At 37.7% G+C, this 26,041-nt stretch overlaps 1 protein-coding gene across 1 annotated transcript in view; it reads right to left on the bottom strand.

The window, feature by feature from the left end:
* Positions 1-5,387: 5,387 nt before the first annotated feature.
* The window catches only part of BNC2 (basonuclin zinc finger protein 2), a 322,413-nt gene continuing 301,759 nt past the window's right edge, over positions 5,388-26,041 (bottom strand). Inside the window, exon 6 of the mRNA XM_082074538.1 lies at positions 5,388-6,523. Within this exon, the coding sequence (XP_081930664.1) occupies positions 5,863-6,523 (661 nt within the window). The 3' untranslated portion in view covers positions 5,388-5,862. The remainder of the gene's footprint in view (positions 6,524-26,041) is intronic.

The raw sequence follows: 26,041 nt of genomic DNA, 5'->3' as shown, positions 1-26,041 counted from the left end.
GGGACTGGAACAGACATGTACTTGGGCAAACATGTGGGTGAAAGGTTCAGTCCATCATATGATGTTGCTCTGTTCATAAAGTAAAAATGAGTATGGAAAAGAGTTCCTTTTATGTCCCTACAGGAGGGGGGAAAAAGCCCAACTCATCATGTGGCGACAGCAGGATATGCTGATGCTTATCTAGCAAAGTAGCACTACAGTCACTGTTTTGTTGAGTTACTATAGCAGCAAAGCAGTGACATAAGAAAAAAAGAAAAAAAAGGAACTGACATATACCAGCTGCCATCATGTGTCTGCCACTCACCTTTTCCCCACAGAGAACTCCTGCTGCCTCCTTGCCCTTAGTACATATGTCTTTGCATCTCTTTTGAGATAAAAATGAGTAATTCTGTTAAAACAACCCAAAGAGAAAAGTGACAAAAACATTCTGGGGACAGAAGAAGGAGTAATAGTTCTGTTCACATAACTAGCATAAAAAATTTAGAGGAGCATGTGTATGCTCCTAGATCAAACATTTTCCCTCCCTTATTCCTTCCCCTGCCACCAGTGATGCTGTGAAAATGTCCTGCAGAATTTGAGTACATTTCTGAAAAGATGTCCTGTTTTCTGATGGCAGCTGACATCCCTAACAACCTGTGAAAAATGAGTCCAGACCAAGCACTTTGATTTTAAAATATCATATGCATTGAATAAGAAAGTTTTGGAACTAAATCTCTGGTGTTGTAAATAGTTCCTATCTTTGGAACAGATTAGACCTTGAATCATTAGGTTTCTGAGCTTTCCAGATACCCACAGAGCTCTTTGTCTTGTTGCTTATGCACATTCCTACCCCTTGTAATTAGCTATGCTAGATCCTTAACTGTGTTAATTGAGCAGACTAAAACTCAGGGAAAACTCATGTGGATCCCTGCAGCCCTACATCCTATTAGCTGTGCTGGACCAGATCAAGAGGTGCTGATCTCCCTGGGCAGCTACTTTACTGTTCAGAACCTGACTCTTTTTCCTAAACAGTGCCTTTTTTGGGGATGGAATGGGAAACACATAGGTGATGGAAAACTTAGTAAAGTACACTTTCATCTCCACAATGGAAGGGAGGGATGGAGGGAGGGATGGAGGGAGGGATGGAGGGAGGGATGGAGGGAGGGATGGAGGGAGGGATGGAGGGAGGAAGGAAGGAAGGAAGGAAGGAAGGAAGGAAGGAAGGAAGGAAGGAAGGAAGGAAGGAAGGAAGGAAGGAAGGAAGGAAGGAAGGAAGGAAGGAAGGAAGGAAGGAAGGAAGGAAGGAAGGAAGGAAGGAAGGAAGGAAGGAAGGAAGGAAGGAAGGAAGGAAGGAAGGAAGGAAATACACTGAAGTTTACTCATGGCAAACACAGTGCACAATTCCTGCTGTGTAAAGTACCTACAGATCCCTAGGAAACATACAAATTTTATGAGCTCAGTCATGAAAAGCCTTTGAGAGAGCTTTAAGAGCAGTGTGTAAGTGCTAATAGGCTTTTTAATCTACACTTCCACATTTTGTCAAATTGAGCTGTGACGGTGACAGAGTGTTTATACTCTGTGTGCACACCTACAGAGTCACCATGGAATGAGAGGCAGTTTAAAAGGCAAAGTCAAGATCTCAGCCATAACAAAATGTTGCTGGTTGAGATATAGCTGAGAAAAACTGACTAAATATTGTAAGGTGTGCAAAAATATCTATGACTTAAATTAGCTCTTCACTGACACCAGTAACGAGTCCTCACAGGAGCACCCTTATGGGAAGATCATGTTAGTATTACCCATATTTTAACAGATTGAAACAAACAGGTAAGAGATGTGATCTGTCCAAGACTAAACAGTGAGAAGGGGCCACCAGTGGTATTAAAACTTAGTTCCTGGTTCACATTCTTGTGCTTTGACTGTGCTCTTTTCCTTCCAAATTGCTTCATACAGGTTTTCAGGAGACCTAGTGATTAACCAGTATCACATGCTTTCCTGCCTGTCCCTGCCCCACCCCCTCAACCAAAGAAAAATGCTTAACAATGTCCAGACAAGTAATTTTGTTTCTAAAGGAGGTTCAGTACTAAGAGTTATTTCCTAAAAGCAGACAAAGCCTTTTTGATATTTACAGAAAAACACAACTACCTTGAATAAACAAAACAGTGAAACAATGTGAAAAGAGCAACCACAATAACTCCAAAAAGGAACAAACTCCATGTAACATGAAGAGTCTCTTCCTCAAAGTTGGTCTAATTCTTGTAAAAAGGTTTAGAATGGCAGGTTTGGAAACAGAAGGGATAGTCTCAGGTTTATGATGGCATAAGCAACTGTACAGCACTTAGCCTGTCATCACACCATACAGCCATGCCCTTTGCTGGACACATGAGATGTTCTATCATTATGCTTATTGCAGTCTGGGCCACTGCCGATATCACCCAGAAATGTTACTCCCTGTCAGTAAACCCGAACTTCTACCACACAGCCTTTTTAAGGATTTTTCAGATAGCTTCAGATGATACGAACGCCACCACAGGAACAATTGTAATAAATCCAGACTCTCATAGAGATGCATAGTAAATGGGAAGTAGGGAAATGCCATTCAGTTCAGTGTAAGTGTACGTGCCCTTCTAAAACAAAGACTGTTCTGACATCAGTATCGCTAGCATTGAAGAAAACACTTGATTCACCTAGAAATAACAGTGAGTAATATTCTGTCCACAAGATGAAGATGATATCTCCTACGTGGTTTAAGCAAAATCTAAATGAAGTTTAGGATGTCATAAAACTAGGATTGCAGAGCTTCTAGCAGTTTATGGAGGTTTTTCCCAGTTCTTTACATTTTAGAATGTTTTCTTTCATTTTGTGTAATAAACAGATTTTTTTTCCTATGCAATCTGCTGAATTTATCTGCTGATGATGTTTAAATTTCAAAAATGTTTACCAAAACCATTTGACCTCTAACAGAAACAGAATGAAATGAGAATACAGAACAGTAATCAATTCAGTGAGGAATTATTTATGTAACTCCAATGTGTTTTTCATTAAAAATGATATTTATTTATAACATACATACTACAAAACAGTGGGGTTTCCTTTCTGTAGATATTCAATTTTTGTCATTTTGTTTTTTAGACTTTCCATCTTGCTTGTTCCTAATAGCTTGGGAGGAGGGACAGGAGTGCAGTACAGATAACACTACAGAGGCCCATATGTTGTAGAAAAATGCACCTTTACTCTTGTAATTTCCCTCTCTCACAAACATACTGAGCTTGCACAACATAAAACAAAGCGAAGCAGATCTCTCCACTCAATTTAACAAGGCAAAGTAGTTGAGACTTTGAGGAAGAATAAAAAAGATGAAAGAAAACAAGTCAGTGAAACTGCTTAGCTTTTGCTATAAAGTTCCTTTTTGTTAAACCAGAAGGTAAATTTTCTCTACAGTTTCGGTGGGATCCACAAATGTTTTCGGGGCTTCATCAGTGTACAGAATCGAAAAATGATCAGAGGCATGTAACTCAGAGGAATGTAGTGAGAATTCGTTTAGAAGTATTTTCTGTTTATTTTCTACAACTGGAAATACTGACTTATTAGCTATTGATTCTTAATTTTGGAAACAAGAATACTGAAATGCACAGAGTACTAAAAAAGTGGAAATCCACATTAAGGGTTTCCTCTAGAAAATGTAACAGAACTTAAGTACTCAAGTGGACATAAAGGTAAGAATAATCAAAATGCACGGCAAATCAAAACAACAAGAAGCTGAAACAATGGAGCATTTCTGACTCTAGGCTAAGAAGAATAATGTTCTGGGTCAGTAAATACAGAAAAGGAACACATTCTCACTGAAGGAATATTTTATTGTATGCTGAAATATCCCTTGGGTTTTCATTTGTTTGTTTGTTTTTGCTTTAGTTATTGTTTTTGTAAATAAAAGAATCCATAACACACACCCTAATGGTTTTGGCTGTAGACTGAACTTAAGTATAATAAATACCATCACTCAGTCAGCATGTTGTGGTAACTCAAGCTGCCAGTGTGGTTTACCAGCTCAAACAACATGTGTAAACACTGGAAAAAAAAAAAAAAAGAAAAAAGAAAAAAGAAAGATTCAGAGGACAGCCTCTCTTTCCCCCTGCCTTTCTCAACTGCTTGCTTCTTCTCCCTCTTCTGTTCATGCTCACTCTCTTGCTCACTATCTTTCTTGGACTTTCACTATTTTCTGAAAATTCATGTGGGTGAAAAAACATTAACACAACTAGAGATCCTTTTTTTCTGGCTCCAATTTTATCCAAAGGGAAAGTTACCCAATAAAAAGTCCAGAATATGTTTTCAGAGCTTCTAAGTGCTTCTGCCATTAATTTCTTTTGATTTCTTCTATAAAACATGCCTTAATCATACTAGAGCGCTTTCCATTGCAAAAAAGACAACTTTACAGAACAACATAGTTAACATTATTTCCCTGTTGCTTTTTTTTTTTTTTTCAAAACACCACAAAAAATCCAGGCCATAGTAAGAAGCACACAAAATTATATTCATCTTTGTTCTGTGACAAGTAGTATCAGCATTTATATCCCCAAATATTATGTATGTTTGTCCAAAAAAAAAGTTTCCACTGATTCACATGACACAAGTCTGGTGTTTGTTTGTTTTTTTTTTCTTTTTTTCTTTTATGCAATGTAGTATATAAGGAGTAAGGATGAACTATTGTTTCTAGTAATAATTGGCACTTGCAAAAAGCACCAAGAATCCTGTGTTTTATTTTACCCCTTTTTCCTCCCCTGTATTTTTTTCTGTAGTCCAAAAACTACAACTGTGGTTATGGTGAATAACATGTTTTTTTCAAAATGTGTGCAAAGTTGGCACTTTTGTATTAACACTAAACACTAATACTCTTTGTTTGGCATTCATGCCCTCATACTGACCAAACCACTTTTATCTAAGTGTATTTTTATAAAGACACTTACTGAAAATATGGCAATAGTTTAAGAAAAAAAAAAGCATGGATATTATTACACATCCCCTTGTAGTGTACGAAAAAGTGCATGACTGGATTTATGTAATAGTACAAGACAAAAAAACTGTATCAGATCAGGTACTGTAAAGCATGCCAGCACCTCTGTGTTACTTATATCTAGCAGGTAGTTAAAACAAGACTGTGGTTCTTTTAAAAATGTGCATTAAAGCTAACATAAATGAGTAGAACTAGCCAGCAAACTATTTTTCCTGCTTATCTAACAGCTGAATGTAACTGTAAAAATTAAGCAAAAAAATAAGAGTTAAACGACCATCAATACAATTGTTTTACATCATAGGCCTGTCAAGGCTCAATATATATATACAAGTGTAACAGCCATGCGTAGTAGAACGTTATCCCCAATGCTTAGAAGACACAAAGACAACTAAGTAGATTGTTTTTTTTCTCTTTTTGTTTGTTTGCAATTTTTTTGTGGTTTTTCTTTTTTTTTTCTTTTTTTTTTTTTTTTTCAGGCAAAAGTCATGGGCAGAACAAATTGTCTCTTTGGAGATGACCAAGAACATTCTAACAGAACTAGGGACAACTGCGAGTTTTCTGTGGGTTTGGCTTTATTTTTTTTTTGTTTTTGTTTGCTTTATTCATGAAGGGTCTCTCTCCCCAAATTAAAGATCCCACCTTTTTGTTTCTATGCAAAAAAAGAGGAAAAAAACCAAAAAACAAACAAAACCAACAACCAACAAAGGGGAAAAAGCACCTGGTGTTTCTTTCTTTTGTTAAAAAAGAAAAGCTTATATATATATGTATATTTTTATGTATATATATATATATATAAAGGGAGACTGTATATGGCAGTTCAGATGTGGTGGGCCCTCTCTGAGAGCTGGCATTATGCTGTGTCCATCTTTGAACTAATCTACTGAAGTGAAGGGAATGTTTTTATGCAGATTGGGGTTCTGACTGTGCCGGTTTCGGCTACGGACAGAGGAGAACATCATGTTGCACCCAGGGACTTTGCATTTGTGCATCTCTCGCAAGTGCACTGTTTTATAGTGCACTCTGAGGGTTCCCTTGTTGCTGTACATTTTGTGGCAAATGTTACACATTATCCCACCGTTGCTCACGGAAACACTGTTGAACATGAGGGATCCTGGGACATCGGTGCCTATACCTACAGCTAAGGCAGGGGCATCTGCTTTATGGGCAGATTCCCCGCTGTCACTTGCCCCATCGACGTCGTCCAGGAGAATGCCCTCATCACTGCCTGCATCAGATTCTCTTGAGGAATGGATACTGCTGCTGGACTGGATGCTGGAAGTGGTGCTCAAGTCTAGGACCATATAGTCTTCCGACATGCCCCTGCCGTACCCATTCATATGGGAATCCTCAGTACCAGCAGGCGAGGAGGTGTCTTCCCTTATGTCGAGCCCCATCTGATGCTGAGCGCCATATATCTTCACCAAAAATTCATCACGGAGGTCCTTACTAAGAGAAGGCTGTGAGGTGTCCAGGCCCATGTCATCCAGTTCTTTGGTCAACAGTTTACGGTGCAGGTTTATGTTAGCACTGTGTCTGGGAAAGGAAAAGGGAAGGGAGAAAGGAAAAATGTACAGTATTTTTGATTAAACATACAGTCATCAAGAACCAAATCCAAATTCTGATTTATCATAGAAATATCCCCTATCTATATTTTTTGGAAAATTCAGTGTTGTTATAATTGAACAAATTCCAACATAAAACCAAACCAAAACAAGCAAATGAAGCCCTCCCCACACAGTTTTTCTTTTCAGCTACTGCTCCTCAACATTAGTCCCCAGCAGCAGCTATGGCCCTTTTATTTGATATTTACAAAATAATAATTTCCACTAACAGAAAATACAAAATGCTCTTCCTGGTTCCTGAATCTCTGCTGGCCTTCCTAAAAGCCTTGCTTCAAGAGAAGATATTATTAATATATGGAATATCTGTGTATGTTTGTATCTATGTCTAGCTCTAGATCCCTATCCTTATATATTTATACATACATACATATAAATATGATATATCTATATATATGTTACTGTGTACGTGAAATACAGGAAGAGAAGAAAATAAAAGTAACAATGATACATAGTCAGAGGTCCTGATTCTGGTAATTTAATTCTGGTATAAAAGGATTCAGAATTGGGCCGAACCAAGATGGAGAAGACTTGAAGGGTTTAGGAGAACAAGTCTCTGAACTCTACATGTAAGTTTCTGAAAATCTTAGCTAAAGTCACTGATTCTGTCCTACTGGGAGGGCACTGCTGCTCCTCCCTTGACTCTTTCCAGTACTGTGTCTGATGGAGCACTGACTGACCCAAGTAATGCAATTTCCAGAAAACCCCTCCTTATGGCAGTCCGAATTTTGCCCCAAACCAATCAGAACACTTAAGCATGCGCTTTGGTTTAGGTACGTGTTGAATTCACTGTGGGTGCTCAAGAGACACTGCAAAGCTGTCACTGACATCAGTGGTCTTTGGACCAGATCCCAAGAGCCACAAATTAAAATATTCTCAAGTGTTTTACAGTATCTGGGCCTTTGTTCTCAAGAACTAAAGCTCTGCATTTGCAAACAATGTAAACATTCGGGTTAGTAACTGTAAAACAGCCTGCAATTTTAAATACTGCATTCTGCTCTCCACTTTTGACATTGACTTTATTAATCCATTGCAGTAGAACCTCACTGATTTGCAGTATTGTCAGGAAACCCTCTTTGAAAGACTGCATTTTCTGAATTAACAATGCAACCAACAAACATGACAGACATCAAAGACCTCTGACCACAGAACATGCTCATTTTGTCAAAGTGCTTAATAATTAGAAATCAGTATAAAGTTTTCAGTTTTAGAAAACTTTAGGGTTCAATATTCAAAATGTGCACCATTTCTGAGGAAAAGATAAATATTTATTCTGTTTCTTTGGAGGGTGACTGGATTTTCAAGTCAGTAAAAAAAGAATTAGCGAAGTTCTACTGCTTAACATTCTTTGCAAGCTAAGGACCCAAACCCGCAATTTACAACATGCAGACTCACCAGTCTGTCTGCCCATTATAAATTGCAGATCAGAGCCCAAATGTAGGAGGGAAAAGGAGGAAGGCAGGGAGGGGAGGGTGGGGAGAGAGAGAGAGAGAAAGAGAGTTTTAACATAGGAATACTTTAATTTGCAAAAAAAGCATGAGGTATAAAATTGGCATGGGAAGACAGCAATGATCAAATATTTTACAGACATTCAGGCCCTATAGTAACAAAAAAGGGAGAAGGGGAACAATAGCTATTAGCAATATTTCCTTATGGAAGCTTTCATTTTAAGAAACCCTTTGAGACATACCTCTCAACCAGCAGAAGTCCCAAACATAGTACAGCAATACAATGCAGATAAACAAGGAAAATGCAAATGTATGAAGATTACATTGATGTGATGTTGATTTCTGTAATTTTATATCACTTTGCGATTCATCTATCTGTTGCACATAATTTATGGAAATAAATAAACAGCAATAGCAGCAATCCGTCCTACTCACCTGCAATTGCAGGTAAGTGTTCTCTGACACAAAACTGATACTGAACTGCAGTTTAATTGAATTGTGTCTGCTTGGGATGCAATTATTCCATTAAGAGGGGGTCTAGAATGGAAAATTTCTTGCGTAATGAGAGACAGTTGAGAGGTATGGGCAAGGGCGTAAAAAAGTGGAGAGTATTCCTTGTTTTTCTTCCACATGGGAAATACTCCTTTCACACAAGCAAGTATAGCACCATTGCTTTTTTGAGGCGCAGAAGTATAATTATGCATATCCCCATACTGCACTTACGAAGGCTGAGCTTACCTTGTGATAAGATCAGCTTTCTAATCTTTTGCTAAATTGAGATCACAAAAGAGAGAGAGAGAAGAGAGGAGAAAAGAGAAATAAAGGGGTGGGGAGAGAGAGAGAGAACAAATTCACATTCCAATCCAGATATATCTGGTTTAAAAAAAAATATAAAAAAAGGAAGAAAATAATATCTGAAATCAATAAAATGCAGACTTTAAAAAAGTCTCGACTGTGAAGCTCTCTTTTTTTTTAATTATTATTTTTCCTCAGCTGTAATCTCACTTACACTGTTGCCCTGATGGATACTGACTCAACCACACAATATGAAAAACATAAAGCAAATTAATCAAAGCATATTCACAGCATCCCCATTATAATCCACAAATGAGTTCTGAACAGATGCATGCAAAGTGCACACACACGGATGATAAGCAGTAGTCCTGGCAGTCCCGTGCCTTGCTGTTGTCAGATGGCATACAACTCCACGTAAAGTTGCTAAGTGCAGCACAGGAAACGCTTACTGTGAGGGCCTGTCCACACTGATCGCTGTTATTACATGACCATAAAAGCACATTTCTGCTTATCATCATAACATTAACTGGAAACTAGTTATAAAGTGCTCATGTGTTTACTTCTTACGATTTCTGCCTCCCTCTCCCTTTCTCATTCCCCCGGTATGGGAATTTGCTGCAGTGTAGAAACCAGTCAGGGTAACTCTAACTCTTGTTTCCATGCATTTGCGGTTACTATTTCCTTGGTTTGCTGCTGAGAAAAACAGCAGCCAAACATGCAGTGAAAATAACTTCGGCATTCACTGAATGAAGAGATAAGAATAGATTACCACGTTAAAGAGGGGCCCAGATGGACAGAGGCCATTCTGAGAAAGACCAGCGTAAGGATGCAAACCCTGCTGATGCTGTGATAAGGAGAGATGCCTCCCTTATTCAATTCTCACTTACAGCAGTGGCAATCAGTAATCTAGTTAAAGTATGTTCCAGCCCATAATATCTGTCAGGCAAACGATGTGCAGAAATGTGCGGACAAGTTCTGGCACTCTGCTCAGTAGTGTCCCTTTTCCGCTGTCAGCAGTACTGTTGGATTCTCCTAATATAATTACATTGACTTTTATTCAATTAAGTGCCATTCCTAGCCTTAAAAAAACCCTACTTTATCAATTGATTCAGGTGTAATGCAATAATAAAGATGAACTCATGGCAGTGCATTAGCTCTGCTGTTCATAACTTCTGAACATAGGTTCATTCATAGCAGTCGATTTCCATTATGCAACCACAGTTCAAAAGAATTGATTCTTTTACATTCATTCCCTAATCTATTTCACTTGTGTTTAATACTTTCCCTAAATATCATATGCAAAAACATTCTGGTAGTGATGAGAGGAATGAATTGTGAGGAATAGTTCAATTTTTTGGACACTGAAGTTTTGAAATCTTATGACAAAACCAAACTCACAGAGACTAAAACCTTGTCAGAATTAAGAATACTGTGTCCTGAAGCTACTAGCAACACACATTTCCAGTAGCTGAACAATCATTCAGATAGGAGCGAAGTAGAAGTAGGTTTTCGTAGACATACCAGTCTAGAGTGCTTGGAGCCTGACCCTGCACCCCTTTCCCGTCCGCTACACAAGTAAATGCAGCATTGCGTTCTGAGTACCCTGTGCACACTGCTGCCCGAACAGTGCCCAACATAAAGACAACGTTTCTCAGGGCTGGCAGTAGCATTCCCAAGGTTTCTTTGGGAAAAGATGACAAGGGAGTTCTGTGTAGGAGGAGCACACCCATGTATGTAAGGATGAGTACAAATAAAGGATCCATAAGCCAAAAAAAAAAAAAAAAAAGTATTAAGGAAGGAAGGGTATGGATAAAGGCAGAAAAGAAAGAGAAGCATTACAGACAGGGAAGTTTAAGAAGGGAGATATTCCGGGAGAAGGCAAGCACTGGCAACTGTCAAATAGAATAGGGTCGAGTTTAGTGGCAGAAATGAAGCAGGATTTGCTATGAAGCTATGAAGACTATTGTTCAGGTGGAAAGTCAGAATATGTGGACAGCAACATGTAGTCTGACCTAGGAGCTGCAAACAGCAGTCAGGGAGACATGAGTAGAAAAAATGAGCATTACAAATATTGGCCAAGCCCATACTATCTTTTGTCTTGATAACCTTAACTATTTCTTTGCTCCTGTCATGCAGTGCTGATGTTCCTTGCCTTTTCTCTTGGAAAATGTCCTCATCTGGTCATCTGAAATTGCTCCAGCAATTCCCAGGCCATTTTCTCCATACCAAACTGAAGTATTTGATCCCAGTCCAACTCTTTCTCCCCTGCCTTCTCACTCCCAAACCCTAGCAAGTCCTCTACCAGCCACCTTGTCACCTGTTCATCTGCTCCTCCCATGACACCTACAGTTTCTTGCTTCAGCTCTCCTGTTTGCTGATGTGATTTACAGTGCCGCTAACCCCTTCCTCCTCTGAATACTGCTCCCAGGCAGGTGACAACAACGTTCTCTGCGTAAGCTGAGGCACAGCTTGGGCAGAGTGATTCATGCCAGTGCATGAACAATGCCATCAAACAGGCGGAAAAACTCAAAGCAAGATATGCCCAAACCAGCTAAGCTTCCAGTTGTTGTGGCTCCATTATTCCTCATACCCAGTCTAACTAATTTAAGGCCATATCTGGTGTTCTTTGCACTGCAGTTGCTGGTGTATCTGCAAGGAAAAAAAACCTTGAAGAAGCTAAATGAATGGCAGAGGTATATATATGTATAGAAAACATAAAATATTTGACCTAATAGAACCCTTTTAACTACTCCAGACTTCTTAGACTGCTTATTTTTACATCAGCTACCAAAATGAGATTTTATCCTGGCAAGGGAAATATTGTGTAAAGACAACACGTGAATGAAATCTTCCACGCAGAAATACAAGGTCAAAAGAGCTTAAATAAAGGCATATCTCACTCAGCTCCAGTTACAAGATCTACCCCATCCTAGGCAACAAGGGATGGTGAAGAGGGTTAGTTCCGAGAATTTAATATTCTATGTATGCTAAAGAATTCCCAAACATCTGTTTAGCTCTGTACTACATGTCATGTACCCTTAAAAATGAGGGGAGTATTTTTCCAAGATGCTTTGAGATGTAGCTTGTTGTGGCAAGGAAGTTTTAGCAAAATCTGATTTATTTTCAGAGGCCTGTTTTTTCCACACAATTAACATTCATCTTTCAAGTTACTATTCATGAATTAGACATACAGTGGGGCAAAAGTGTGTGAAATGTACTCATCAGAGTGAATTCAGCCTTCTGAATTCAATGATCTTAGGAATGGATCACTGCTGCTGTAAGGATGATAATGACAATGATGATACACCTGAAATCTGTGGTTGTGGCAAAGTGGCAAGGGTATCTCACCTCCCAGTTCACCACTGCCCTTTCAGACAGGAGTGCAATGCAGAGTGCTACAGCAGCTACAGAAGCTCTCTGACTATGGGCACGATGCCACTGGTGCTAGTATTTTCCCTTGTTCATGAAAGTACTCTTCTGTGATTAGAATTCATTGTCAGTTTCACCCCACCTACGACTAGCAAGCTCCTCTAGTGAGAGACGCACTAAGCATCAACAGAAGAAACCAGATTATCAGCCTAGGAAATACGGTCAATTAAATATACATGCCATTTACACAGCTCATAAATCCAAACCAAGTTCTCTTCAGTAGTTTCTTTCTACACTTGTCAATGAATCTGACTTTGTTAATTTACCATCCATTTGTTGGAAAGAAAAATGAAAGAGCCACTTTATTTTACTTTGTTTTTATTTAGTCAGTCTTTTTGAAGTAGTGAGGAGGAATTTATCAGAGACTAGAATTTGTCCTGGCATAGAAATTGGCATAAATTCTACTCATGACCCAACACCAGTTTTGGATGCACCCATGGCTGCAGTCCTATCTGCACTAGGACAAACCTCACATTTGATGCACAGAGCAGAGTTAGGGTTTTTGGATGATAAAGAGTACTCTGCTTATTTAAATTCAAGAATTATACAGAGCGCAAAAACAACTGCATGAAAAATTTGGTTGTGTTGTTCATAGTCTGAGGCAGGGCAGGTTGTTGAAAGTGAAACAAAAAGCATAATTTGCTTAATTTTTTAGCAAGACGAAAATATTGTTACACTTAAATACTAAGGAGATGAGAGAAAAAGAGAGTAAGAATGATACAGCAGTATAATTGTTAGGGAAGCCTGTTAAGGACTAAAGAAACCCATTTTCCAGTCCCTGATCCAGCCAGACAGAAAGGCCAAACCAATCGATGTTCCAGTTAAATGTCCTGGTTATTGGCCCCTTCATCCTCCTTGGTTGACTGTGACAATGTTCCCTTATGAAAATCTCAGTTAACCATCAAAGCCCACTGTATTGTTCATTAACATTCTGAAATTAATATTTTCAACATTTTGAGTCGTGTCCTGTCACATCCTTTCTTCCTGAGTTTCCAAATAAAACAATATCCCAATCTCCTATATGTCAAATGTTCTCAAAATGCATTTTTTTGCAAAAACACAGTTTGCCAAAATGATACACCCCCAGCCTTATAATTTTAACACTGCAAAGAAATCACAGACAGCAGTTCACAGCAGGTGCCATCACTCTTTTGGCAGCATTGCTTTAAGATACAAGTGATCCCAGCACCAAGTAATACAACAAAATTACATTTGGAGCCTTAATGCATTAAAAGTCAACATTAAATTATTTTCTATTCAATTCTGTTATTTCCAAGTAATAGTAGATCTTTGTTGGTGGTGGTTTTGGTTGTTGTTTTGTTTGTTTCAAAGAAGACAAAAGCTAAAACTGGGTTAGAAAACCTGAAACCACACCATCTTCAGCAGTTTGAAGAAGGTTCTGTTACAAAATCAGAGGTCAGGACACATTTGTCCAGTGGCTTATGTACACATTGGCCAACTTCTTATTAAAGCTGGATATCGAAGTAATCGCCCAGGTTGCACAGGCCCCCTAGAAGCTATCCTCCTGCTATACTTAGTTTAAAACTATGCTCTGTCAACCTGGTTTCAAATATCATAAACAATGAAACTTCCATTATTTCTCCCATGAGATATTTTCCACACCTATATTCAGCTCAGTATGCAGCCTAAGTCTTTACATATAATGAAATAGTAAAGCAAAGTTGTCTTTGTTTCTCTTCACCTCAAAGGCTGTCAACTAAGATTTATGGTTTTGTTTAAGAATCTTACATGACTTTAATTGCTAATGCTATTTGCTAATGCAGTAAAGTATAGTGGTCTTACCTCAATTTCATGTTCCTTTCCTGCTTATTTAAGCCTGAAACTCACAGAATGGCTCAAAATATGTGAACATAACAGAAAATAAACTCAGAATTTTATGCTTTCTTAGAATCTCTGCAGACTGAAAGTGCTGAGTTTCATGCAGCTAAAATCAAAGAACCAGAAAGTAAGACTCTGGCTAAATATAACAATGTACATATTTATGAGAAAAGATATGGCCTTAATTCTGATATTTCTTCAAGAAGGAATCAGCAATAATTCCCCCAATTTACTTAAGAGAATCAACAATAAAACAGTTCCTGGAATTTAATTAGTAATGTAAACTGTTAAAGAAATTATTTTCTCAGTTATTCTTCTAATTTTGCCACTCTCTCAGCAGTCTTTGATACAGGTTTTGTTTTGTTTTGTTTTCAATTAAAAAGAAAAAAAAAATCTATAAAACTAAGTGAAGATAATAAAGGTTTGAAATCCTGATCTGACCTAAATTATAAAATTCACATTTATCTGAAGAGGGACAAGGTTTCAGTCTGTATGCTAGTGCTTCTATATAACTAATAATGTTTAATTTGCCTCTAAATGTGAGGAGAAAAGTAGGAATAGGGCCTAGACTTCAGAACAATGAGTGAAGGCAAAATACTATACTATCCAATGAAACCAGCGCATTTCTACACAAACAGTTTGGCTAATAAACATCAGTTCTTGAGGCTTTAAATTGCATAGAATCTGAAAAATATTAACCTTTCATAGGAAGAAAATCCAAAAGGTAAAATACAGTTCAGCACCTATTAAAAAAAGTAAAAAAACAGTGCTTATTAAATGCAGGAAATAAAGGACAAGCAAGTTCTTGCAAATTAAAGATGCGGAGCCCAGTCATTTCAATCCCTTTCAATATGAAACAAATCACTCACACTGGTCACGAAGACAGCTCCCTCTACACTCAAATTATTCACTTGAAGATAAGCTCCCATCAAACTCTTTAGGGGTTTAACTAATTTACTGCACAGATACGGCACGTCTGTTGTAATAACAGGTAGGATGTATTGGGGTCGACCATTTATCAGAATTAGACTTCTTTTTTCAGTTCGCAGTGAATTATGCTGCCTACACTGCTCCTCTTTCTCAGAGCTTCCCATCCCCTTACGGCCCCTAATGTGGCAGGCAAACAAAATTGACAGTCTCATCTTGTCAACAAGGGGTGATTCTCCTGAGAAGCTATTTAACTTTGCAGAGGAAGCAATGTATTAATGTGCCTGTCCCAGGAATGTTAATCATCTTCAAGCTCCCTCTAACTTTGACATGAACGAAATCACCAAATTTGTTTACTAAATGAATCGTAATATGCTAATAAGAGAGCATGACATACACGGTAAAGCCAAACAGATGGTTTGTTTACTCCACTTTGCAACTTTATAAATGTTGTAACTCTGAAGATGTTAGTGAGAAATATTGGTTTGTTGGCAGTGGCAAACATGCCTTTTGCATACTTAATCCACAGTTAGAGTCAGAAAACAATTTGTCATCACGGTGGAATGCATAAAAAATGTTAATGCCGAGATGGCATTTGGAGAGGCAGGATAGCTGACTGTGTGAGCACATACTCAGGTTCAATGTGGAAATGATATCTCATGGCAATATTTGCTACAAAATCATTTTTAATGTAAAATCTGACAGGTTCAGGATTCTTGAAAGGCCCAATAATCCAGTACATACCTGTTGAGGTGTTTAGTGAGACGGTCCTTATGGTGTGAAAAGAATTATACTTTCACAACAGCTGTGTGTGCTCAGAAGCATCGAGGTTATGTCGCACTCTTAATATATTATTATTGTTGTCCATTAAAGATCAAATATATTACAAACAAAAAGCACAACCACTGGTGTACTTGCCAAAGTTACTCAGAAACGATCAAAATTGTGTTGCAACACTTCAACTTCTCACTTTACTAGCTGCCTGGAAGCAAAACAGACTCATTACAAAATAGCCAGCACTCTTGTCTAATATCCGGACTGGTTGAGAAAGTTTAGAATAAGAAGATTTATCTGATGGAATTTTTCGTAAGTGAACTAACTCAGTGTAGCAATGTTACATGCATGAGGAGGTCATATTACGTACGACAACGTCCTTCGATGGAAATTACAGGTGCTCAGCACCATTGACAATCAGCCAAATTGCCATAAGCTGTTTCTAAAATCCACACATGCTCTACGGAAAAGTTTATCCCTGTGCTGGCAATTCACGAGGCCCTGCACAGCAGTCATGCATTAGGACTCATCTCCCCTGTGTTGAATCATTTTGCTGGTCCTTCACACAAGGTGTATTTCCTTTTAAGAAGTACTGAGGCAACATCCAGGCAGAATCTGTTGCCAAACTGCATGAATTAACTTTTTTTTTTTTTCCCAAACCTAAATCATTTAAATATTACATGATCCAAGTTTTGTAATTGGAAGTTTTCATCCTTCATTGCATTTTACTGTTACAACAACCATGTAAAATGTGATAATTTTGCAAGATTTTATGCAAACGGTCCCTTCAGTTCAGCATCCCACTCAGGAATTCTACTGAGTTTCAAGTTTCAGTAAATGCAAAAAAGATAAAACTCAGAACATGTAGCTTCCCCCAATTCTGCTTTGAAACCAAGCAACACATTATCTCATTATTTGCTTAGAAGGCTCATAGACTCTTTACTGATTGTATTATAAGTTCAAATTCATGTTAAACCCTCAGACCCAGGGATAGTTTTGTAGGATTTCACATTCCATAGCAAATATGTAAACTATTTATTTTGGTCACAACGCAATGGTAATCCTCATTCTCACTGCTTTGTTTGTCTAAAAATGCTGGTTTTATTTATACAATAGCAGAGGAGCAATAAAACCAAATACGATGTGGCACTTCAACAGGATTCCTCTATTAGTAATTTTACATTACTAAATAAGTACCCCTTTCAGGTCAACTGATAGCTGATTATCCTATAACCTCCCTTCACTGACTCCCCAACTCCTCAGTAATTTCAATCCTCTGAGATTCTTCCATACATACTATTGTCAGCGGTTATTAAATTCTCAACTTTTTACCCATCCACCAGAGACTGTGCAAAGATATCTAAGGGAAGTATGAGTTCAGCTTGCTGTCCAAGGATTATTTTGGAAGAAACATTAGCGGCTGTCCCAGCCTGGCGCTTATATCTCATTTGAAACATCTACTCATTCCTGACCAACAAAGAAAATTTCAATAAAGTACTTTTACTGGTTTAACAGCAGTGAGCTCCTGGGATTGTCAAAGTGCTCAGTCTTTTCCGAGGAGAGAAGGAATCAGCAGCTCAAATATAATTAACCTTCCATTCTCAATGCAAACTGCCACGCACAGGAGCTCTGCAGTCTATTAGTGAAGTTATAACGGCCAACAGGCAGAGGCAAAATTGGTCAAAAAGTTGGCTGCTGCTGTCATATTTTTAGAATTATGATTAATGACACTAATAATGCGGATGATTACTGATATGTGTATCTCCTGCAGTTTATCATATTGCACTGGCTGCCTACGTCCACAATAAACATGATGCTATCATTTACCTCTTTATTGAAGGCAATCCTTCTCTTGAAGGAGCACATTCTAATTACTTTGTAATGTTTTATGTCTTAAACATTTTGCAGCTCTGGACCTTGCCAACTGCTTCATGTCTACCATTGATTAATTACAGAATGTTTAATCAAAATTTAGAACGTGATTCAGTCATTTATGAGCGTGCTGCAGTGCCAAGATAGTTAGGCTGCCGTCCCAAGCTTGGAGAGTGCTGGGTTCAAAATTAAATCCCAGAAATGTGGAAGATGCCAAAGATTTTACCTTGAGTGATTTGAGTTTAAAATCCTACTTTGGTTGATGAATGACAGGCACCCATCCAAAATGAGAAGGCTTTCTTGTGGATGTATGTGTACTTGCATGTTCCTATTACTTTATTTTTTTTCTTTAAATATCTTCATTTTTCCCTTTATGCCATTGTTGCTGCTGTTGCTTCTCAGCTCCTTTACGAGCCTTCCCTGCTGCTAGAGCTCTTGCAAACACCAGTCAAGAGAGTGTAGTTTTGAAGTGGTTAAACAAGTGAAAAATAATTTGCAGGGACAAATACATAAGTTTTTTTTTTAATGTGGATTTTTATGGTACTGTCATACAACCATTCACCGTTGAAGTTAAGTGTTTTTTTAATACCATTACTGAACTGCTGAAATGGATGCTAATATAGCTTGGAGTGCTAATGTCAAATCCTGGTAATAAAAAAGACAGACTGCTGAATGAAATAATTTCGAGTAAAAAATAGAACAAAAGTGCTCTCACTCTCGCTCTCCACTTTTATTGAATTGGGACTGACTGAGCCAATTGCTTTAGAAGTCTGTAAAACACAATTACTAGTGAGCTGACTGACCCAGCAGTGCCCCTTCTGTGACAGAACATACTAAAAAGGCTGCAGAATTAGTGCTGCTCCCCTATCTAGCTATCAGACCTGAGAGACGTCCAGCGCAGGATCTATTACCCCTCCTGCCTCCTCCCCTCATGAAATCTTGATTCTCAGTCTTGCATAATATATCATCTGTGTGCATCTTCTCGAAACAAGGGCTCATTTACCTTTTCTGAGGGGGAATCCAAATTCTCTTTCTATCCATTGTATTTTTAGATCTGTATCTACCAACACAGCTATATGTAAGGCTTTCTTTCAGTACATGCATCCACAGACACACACACACGTATACATGTTTGGGCTATTTTTATTTCCACTTTTTGTGTGTTAAATACAAAAAGACAATGTAAGATTTATGGACAGCAAAATTAACTATGTACCATTTGTATTTTCAATTTTAAGTGGCTGAAGTGTAATTGCTTTTTTTTTTTTTTTTTTTTTTTAGTAACAAAGAGAAGGAGAGAGAGAGAAGGAAAGAGGGAAGAAGAGAGAGAGAAAGGAAAAAATGTATTGAACTGGAAGCGGGAAACACTTTTCCCTAGTTAATAAAATAAGCAATAAAGTTTGTAAAGCACTAGAATCAAAATCAGTAACACTGGAAATAACAACTTATAAAACTTATAATTTCAGCTTATGTTTCAGACTCATATAGTTTGACAAGGACATATAATTTAGGACTTTTTTTTTCCTTTCGCTTCCACAAAAGCAAAACCAAAGTGACAGCAAAAAATATCTTCTTATTACAATCCCATCCTTTCTTTGTCTCATCCCACTCTCCCCCATACAGAACAAACCACTTTACATTTATACACAAAGCCAACAAAGTCCTGCAATCCTTTCTATTTTTATGACAGTGTACATATTTGGCAAATGTAAAACTCTTTCATTTCTCTTCCGGGCCCATTTATATGAAGCTTGCAGGTGCCTTATGGCAAAAATGTTAAATTATTTCTTAGATCTTTTTAAGTAATGCTTTTTAGGGCAAGCTCAAATGCGAAATGAGCTCTTAATTAAAAAAATGAAAAAAAAGGAAAAAAAAAGAAAAAAGGAAAAAAGAAAAAACTAGCTTAGCATGAGGCAAACTGCTCGTTTAAAAGATGTTGCTGGGATGTAGGAAGAACTACTAAAAGCCTTAGATTTTCTTTAGAAGTGGTGGGCTCAAAACTTTTCAGGAAATATCCAGTGTTTGCCATTAAAAGGTCAACATGTGAAGAGCCGTAAGTGGTATCACACCTGAGATATTCCTGTGTTACCCCAGGTCCTGACAGACTCTCTGAGGTATCTCTAGTGCCATTGGGAACGTTTTATGTGTGCCTGCTGGATGGGAATGAATGGTTTTGACAGTAGTACCTACAGCCTAATATAATGAATCCTGGTGCATGATGCATGGCACAGCTGGCCACCTTTTCTGAAGACAGGCAAAGGACAGAAGACCGTGGTACTACAGGTCAGCATAAAGCACTAGTGAAAAGCTGTGCACAGTGCCCTGAAGTGCAATTGCAGTACCCACACAGTACATAGTCTTTCCTTGGCACTGCCAAGTATTTAACTCCCTGATAACTCTGCATGTGTTCCTTCAAGATTGCCCTGAGATGAGTAGTCAGCAGCCTGGTTATCTTTCCCCTTACCTGTTTCTAACCGCACAGTGTACTCTTGCAATCATAGTCTCTACTTTACAAATATGCTATTATTCCCTTTCAGATTTGCTAACCACTAGCAACTTGCACTACCATGAAAAGGTGTCCCAGATTTAGAGAAAGTGGGGTTTGAGTTTTTGTTTCTATACGGCTCATAAATTGCCAAGTATTTTTGAGTAACATCTCTTTACTAATTTGTCTTTACTAAGACACATTCCTGCCTCAACTGTCTTCAGGCCAGTGCCCCAGACGTTGGTGGCTACAGCAAAAGGCTCCCTGTAATTCATAATCAATCTATCTGGGTCCACTAGCCAAGAACTATCTTATAAAAAAGTAAAGGAATAGGAAAACAAATGAGCTTTGTTTTGCTATACTGATCACCTGCCATGTAACTCTACTTTAAAAATCTGTGGACAACATCTACTTGTATCTAGACATACTGACAGGACTGGCACACAATTCTCCAAAACAGTGTTGTAGCTATTTGGAGTCATCCACAGCTGGTAGTTTTTTCCCCATCACTTATTTATTTATTTAGTCATTAATCTATTTATTTATTTATGTACTATTTGCTTGTGGGGTTTGGTTGTTTTGTTTTTATTTGGGGATTTTTGTTTGTTTGTTTTGGGTGGGATGTGTTTGTTCTTGTTGCTGTGGGGTTTTTTCCTATATTGTTTCTAGGATTTACCTCACCAGTTTTCATGTAGGTAGATGTTTTGTTTACTCCACTTCCAAAAGACTCTAGGAAAGATGGAACGTCTCTGTATATGGGGAACAGCTTCACTTTTACTCAGAAAAGTGGAAAATATTCAATTTTCTCCCATTCTCTGGAGAAGAGTTTTGTCTCTTCCAGTTATTTCCTAGGAACCTAGGGGCAACCAGGATATTATGAATAAGCATTCCTGTTTCCAGTCCTGTCTTGCCAAATAATCTCTTCCACCAAACATAAAACACAGACAACCTGCACAGGAAAGCTGGACAAAAGAAATTAAACATCTACACTATTTGTCACAACCCATACCAGGGGAAAATATTGTTGAATGCATGTTTTGCTTTTGGCTAGTATTTTCAGTGTTTCACTTATGCATATCACCTATCTTAATCGCAGCATAGAAGTTTATTTAAATAAAATTTTCGGGTCACTGAAAAGTTCTGGACTTACTTTGTAGGTTCACACAAAAATGAGACTTCCTGCACTTCATGACAATCAGTACTCTCGAAGTGGTATAATTTTTGTGTTCCAAAAAAGAACAAGACAATGAAGGCAACAGACTGTTTTAAAAAACAACCACTACCTCTAACTCAAGCCCAAATCAAATGTATATGTGTAGTTGGAAAAGACCTCCCTCTGCGCCAGAGCAGATCCTGCACTCTTTACTCATGTAAGTAGCCTCCTTAGGGCTTGTTTTAATTTTTTTATCTTCTTTTAAATAAAATTTTTAAAATCTTATGAAGAAATTAGTTCTATGCATTCTAGTTTTAATTCTGCTTCTCCTGTTCACATGGGTGAGTATGCAATATGACAGGCAGTCTGTGTTCAACATGACTACTCATGGAAGCGCTTAGCTCTGTGTTAGGAGTGGCACAAAATGTTTCTTTATGATCCAGGTTCTCTTGGGTAAGGAAGAGTTATGTGAGCATTAGCAATGACACAGATCTTAGTGACTCTGCGAGAGAAAACCTAATGGTTCATACAATTGTATTGGATATGCAGCGAGCCTCTTCATGAACTGCATCATGTCCAGAAACAGTAGTATAGGTGTAAATATGTTTATATTTTAAAAAACATATAAAATAGCCTTTTTGTCTCTTGACATATGGTTCATCAAACACCTAATGTCTTAAAACCTGATTTCCTTGTTCTTATTGGAGGACATTCAAGCTGTATATGACAGGGGAAATACAGTAATAGTTATCATGGACTGGTGTGAAATATTTTATTTCTTGGAGCTACCTGTTCCTAGAATTGAGTGCATTTGTAGGAAACAATTTTATAAAAAGTTATCTGTAGAAGATTCCAGGCATAGTAGGATGATGAAAAAATGGGTGCTGTTGTCTCAAGGAGGTGATAATAGGAGGCAAGTAGCAGCTTTCTCACATCTTCACTTCCCTTGATAATGTATGCAGTGGCTCATCATAGGTAACTGATGTTAATTTATTCAAGCACACCTGTACAGGGCTGAAAGTCAGGTAACCAGACAAAAAGTATGTCTCTGCTTTTTCAGTACAGCTACCCAGAGGCCTGTATCTGCACAAATTTAGTTCTGGAGACATCAGCAGGTTTTAATAAACCACCTACAGATGTCTTTCTCCATACAAATCAAGGAGTTTACATGTTTAAATCTGGACTGATTTAACTAGCAATCAAGTGGCATGATCACACTTGGCACCAATAGCTGCCTCATATTTATTTATAAGTCACCCTGAGCAGATATTATTTTGTTTTTAAATTTATTCATGGGGCTCAATCACCCTTACCATCTTGTGGAACACATACACACACACATACACGCTCAGTTCATGAGAAAATTTAAAGACAGACCTGTGCAATTAATAGTCCCTGCTTTAGTAGCAGAAAGACAAAGTGAAAAGTTCTTGCTTTGTTTCTCTGAAGAGGTACCACTGAGAATTACTTTATTTTGTATACATTGAAAGAAAGGAAAATGTAGTAACGTATTGTTACTAATGCTGTATCTTAGCTTAAGAAATACAGATTTTAATAGTACCATTACTGAGGTGAAATGGGGCTTTAGCATGCACTAAGGATGACAGAGAAGATGTCTGTATTTCTCCTCCAGATCTGACAGCAGCTTCTCAACAAGACTTACTGAAGGCAGAAGGCCCACCTGCCTCCTGTTTAATCAGTGGTTTTGACCACAAAATTCTTGGCTCTTAAAGGTGAGAGCCACAAATGAAGGCAACTACTCTAAGCTTCACCTTTCAGACCTTCACCTCTGCATGTTCCCTCCAACACGGACTCTTAGATGAAACTTCGGCATTGCTGTCGTGTTTGGACAGGAAATAACTGCAGCCTCCTCCCATTCTCACGTCTCCTCCACAGGTCAGGATCATTCCCCGAACAGCTGTACCTCAGTGCTAGCTACAGGGACCAACCACATCTATCTCTTTGTAAGGCAAAGTCAGAATCTGCTGAGGTGAGACTCACACATGAGGCTGTGAAGCAGATCCCAAGGGAATCTAACCACTGGGACCACAGACCTTTTCTCCTCACTCACAGGACAGACCTTTTCTGAGTCCAGAGAGAATTCACTTTGCAAGGATACTTCTATCAATTCAAGAGCACAGTTCTCAGATGAATTTATCTTGTTCCTCTCTCTCTTTTCCACCTAAAAAAATTATTTAGAAAGATGTCTTTTTGATCAAAAGGAGAATTATGACACTGCTCCTGACCACTGACATAATTTTTAAGATGGTCTCTTTTCTTTTTTCTCTCCATTGCCTTCTTGCAACAAGATGTAGCCTTAACATCTTGCCTTTAGAAGAAAAGACATCTCAAGTAAGTACAGAAACAGAAATGGATAAACATCTTATTCAGGGCGTGGCTGGCAAAGGATGGAAGAAAAAGTAGTCTTCAGAAATGTAGCACTTCCAGGAAAATAAATATAGAAAGAGTTATCTGTTGGGGGAAAAGATCAAAGATACAGCTATGTATAACATTGATTTGATGAGTGATGTTACTTGTAGCTCACAAAGTGATGAAAAAATGGCATTTTTAAATGTAGGCTCAGTGGAGCTTGACTATTCAACAGCAATACTGCCTAATTTTCAGAATGGAGAACGGAATTACTGGGTCATTGATGGTAAGGGCCAGGACTCTGCTTTGCTCCCCTCTCCAGTTAGTCAAAGGTTATGTTACTTACAACACATACTTTTTATAATGTGTCCAAAATGGAACACCAATACCTTACAAATATTATTCAAGATTTATTATTGTGTGCTTTAGGTAGCTATTTCTTATTTCTTCTACAGTAATTAATAGAAAAATGCTTCTGAGCTCATAAGTGAAATTGATTTAAATGGATGAAAGAAGTTCTTACTTTGAAATACTATTAATTTAGTTATCTTTGAGGTGCTCTCTATAATTTGAAGAGGTAGAAATTGTATACTTAGGTAACGACTCTAAAATAAGTGTATAAATTCAAAAGGCATATCAGCAAAAAATAAAAACAAATTGAATAGAAAAATCTTATGGGCAATTACACAGTTTGCAAAAAAAAAAAAAGAGAGATAATACATTAATTTAACTTTCATGTCCTAACTTTATTTAGAAAAAAAAAACTTTTTTTTTTTTTAAGAAGTAATAAATTTTAAGAAGAAATAATATTTAAAACGCTTGTTTCATTAAGGCTTTCATCCACTTTCTGCTATATGCTGTACATACACTTTCATTTCTGCACATTCCTAGACATAGCACTTCTGGATGAGAAGGCATAGCCCTGCAGGAGTTTTGAAAATGTTCTCACTCAAGTATCTGAAAGAACTATCAAGAACCATGAGGCATTTCCAGACAAGAGTTGCAAACCAGGAGGGGGATGAGCTTACAAAAAGTCTCAATGAGCACACAAACTGTGCCACATCTTTTAATTTTTTGAAGGGCATAACGTCTCTTAAATCTTTGCAATTAAAGGATATGCCTATGAATTTCTTTTGCCCTGAGTGCAACACATAATGGAAACATATGTTTCTAGTGGAAAGATATGAAAAGGTGGTTTTCTGCCACACACAACTCAAAATGATATGTAAATAATAACATATTTAAATATGCAGCCTGCATTTTAAGTTCCTGAATCAAATTCTTATTTTATGGCTTGTTTTCAATAAGCTTAAAAAGAGTATTCTACACAGTTCATAAAATATTTTCAAACTGCGCCTTTTTTTCATGGTCTTGTCTCAGAAATATTTGGCTTATGTCATCACACTCATCTCTTTCTTAGAACATATACATCCTTACTATGCTAAGTTTAGCATTAGCACAATCTATCAATGGATTCCTGCAGAAATTTAATACATAGCATAAAGTTCCAAATCCTAAAGCTAGCCACTTCTTACTTCACATGCTGAATGCAAAGCTGTTTTGCTTACTACAAGTGACTTCTCATAAATCACTTGAAACAGACAAACCAAGCCAAAACCTGTGCAACTGCAGGAACTGAAATAGGTTGCATGTATCTAAATTCAGCATAGATTACACCACTGACTCACATGCTTCCCTTGTCAAGCTTGTCCCATAAAAGTTATCGGAATACCCCAAGAAGGGAGCCATAATTTAGTTTTACCTGCTTCATGTTTACTGATTTCATCCTACTAAAATGCAAACTTTCTGCATTGTTTTTCTTACTGTTTTGAACTTGCCTTCCTATATGTACTCCTATTTTTCTCTTTAGTGGATTTCATAAACAGTAACAGAGGACATGAGATATTTGGGGACTGGACTCTCCATCAAAATAGTGATTTTTGGCTCCTCAGTATCCTCAACATTGACTTGCTTTCATTTTATATGACATGATATATTGACTTTCAAAGCACATCAATTTCAATGAAAAGGAAAAAAAAAAAAGGAACTGTGTGTGAAATGTTTAGCTAGGTTTAATTTCCTTCCTGTCTGCTGAATTTTTACAACATAATGAAAAAAATATGAAACACAAGTAAAAGAAAAGACAACCCAATCTCACCATCACTCCACGAACCAGAAAGATTTTGTTATGTGACAATATGATCATAATCACATGCGAGAGCTTTTATCCAGAAGTATGAAACAACTGTGTTATCCTACCACCTCAACAAATTCCTTTTATATTACATTTTCCTCAGGAATCAAAAAGTACAGTGTATATAAAAAACAAAACAAAACGAA

This window comes from Streptopelia decaocto (genome assembly GCF_964273445.1).
Source record: "Streptopelia decaocto genome assembly, chromosome: Z".
NCBI lineage: Eukaryota > Metazoa > Chordata > Aves > Columbiformes > Columbidae > Streptopelia > Streptopelia decaocto.
This window is presented reverse-complemented; position numbering and strand designations above follow the sequence as displayed.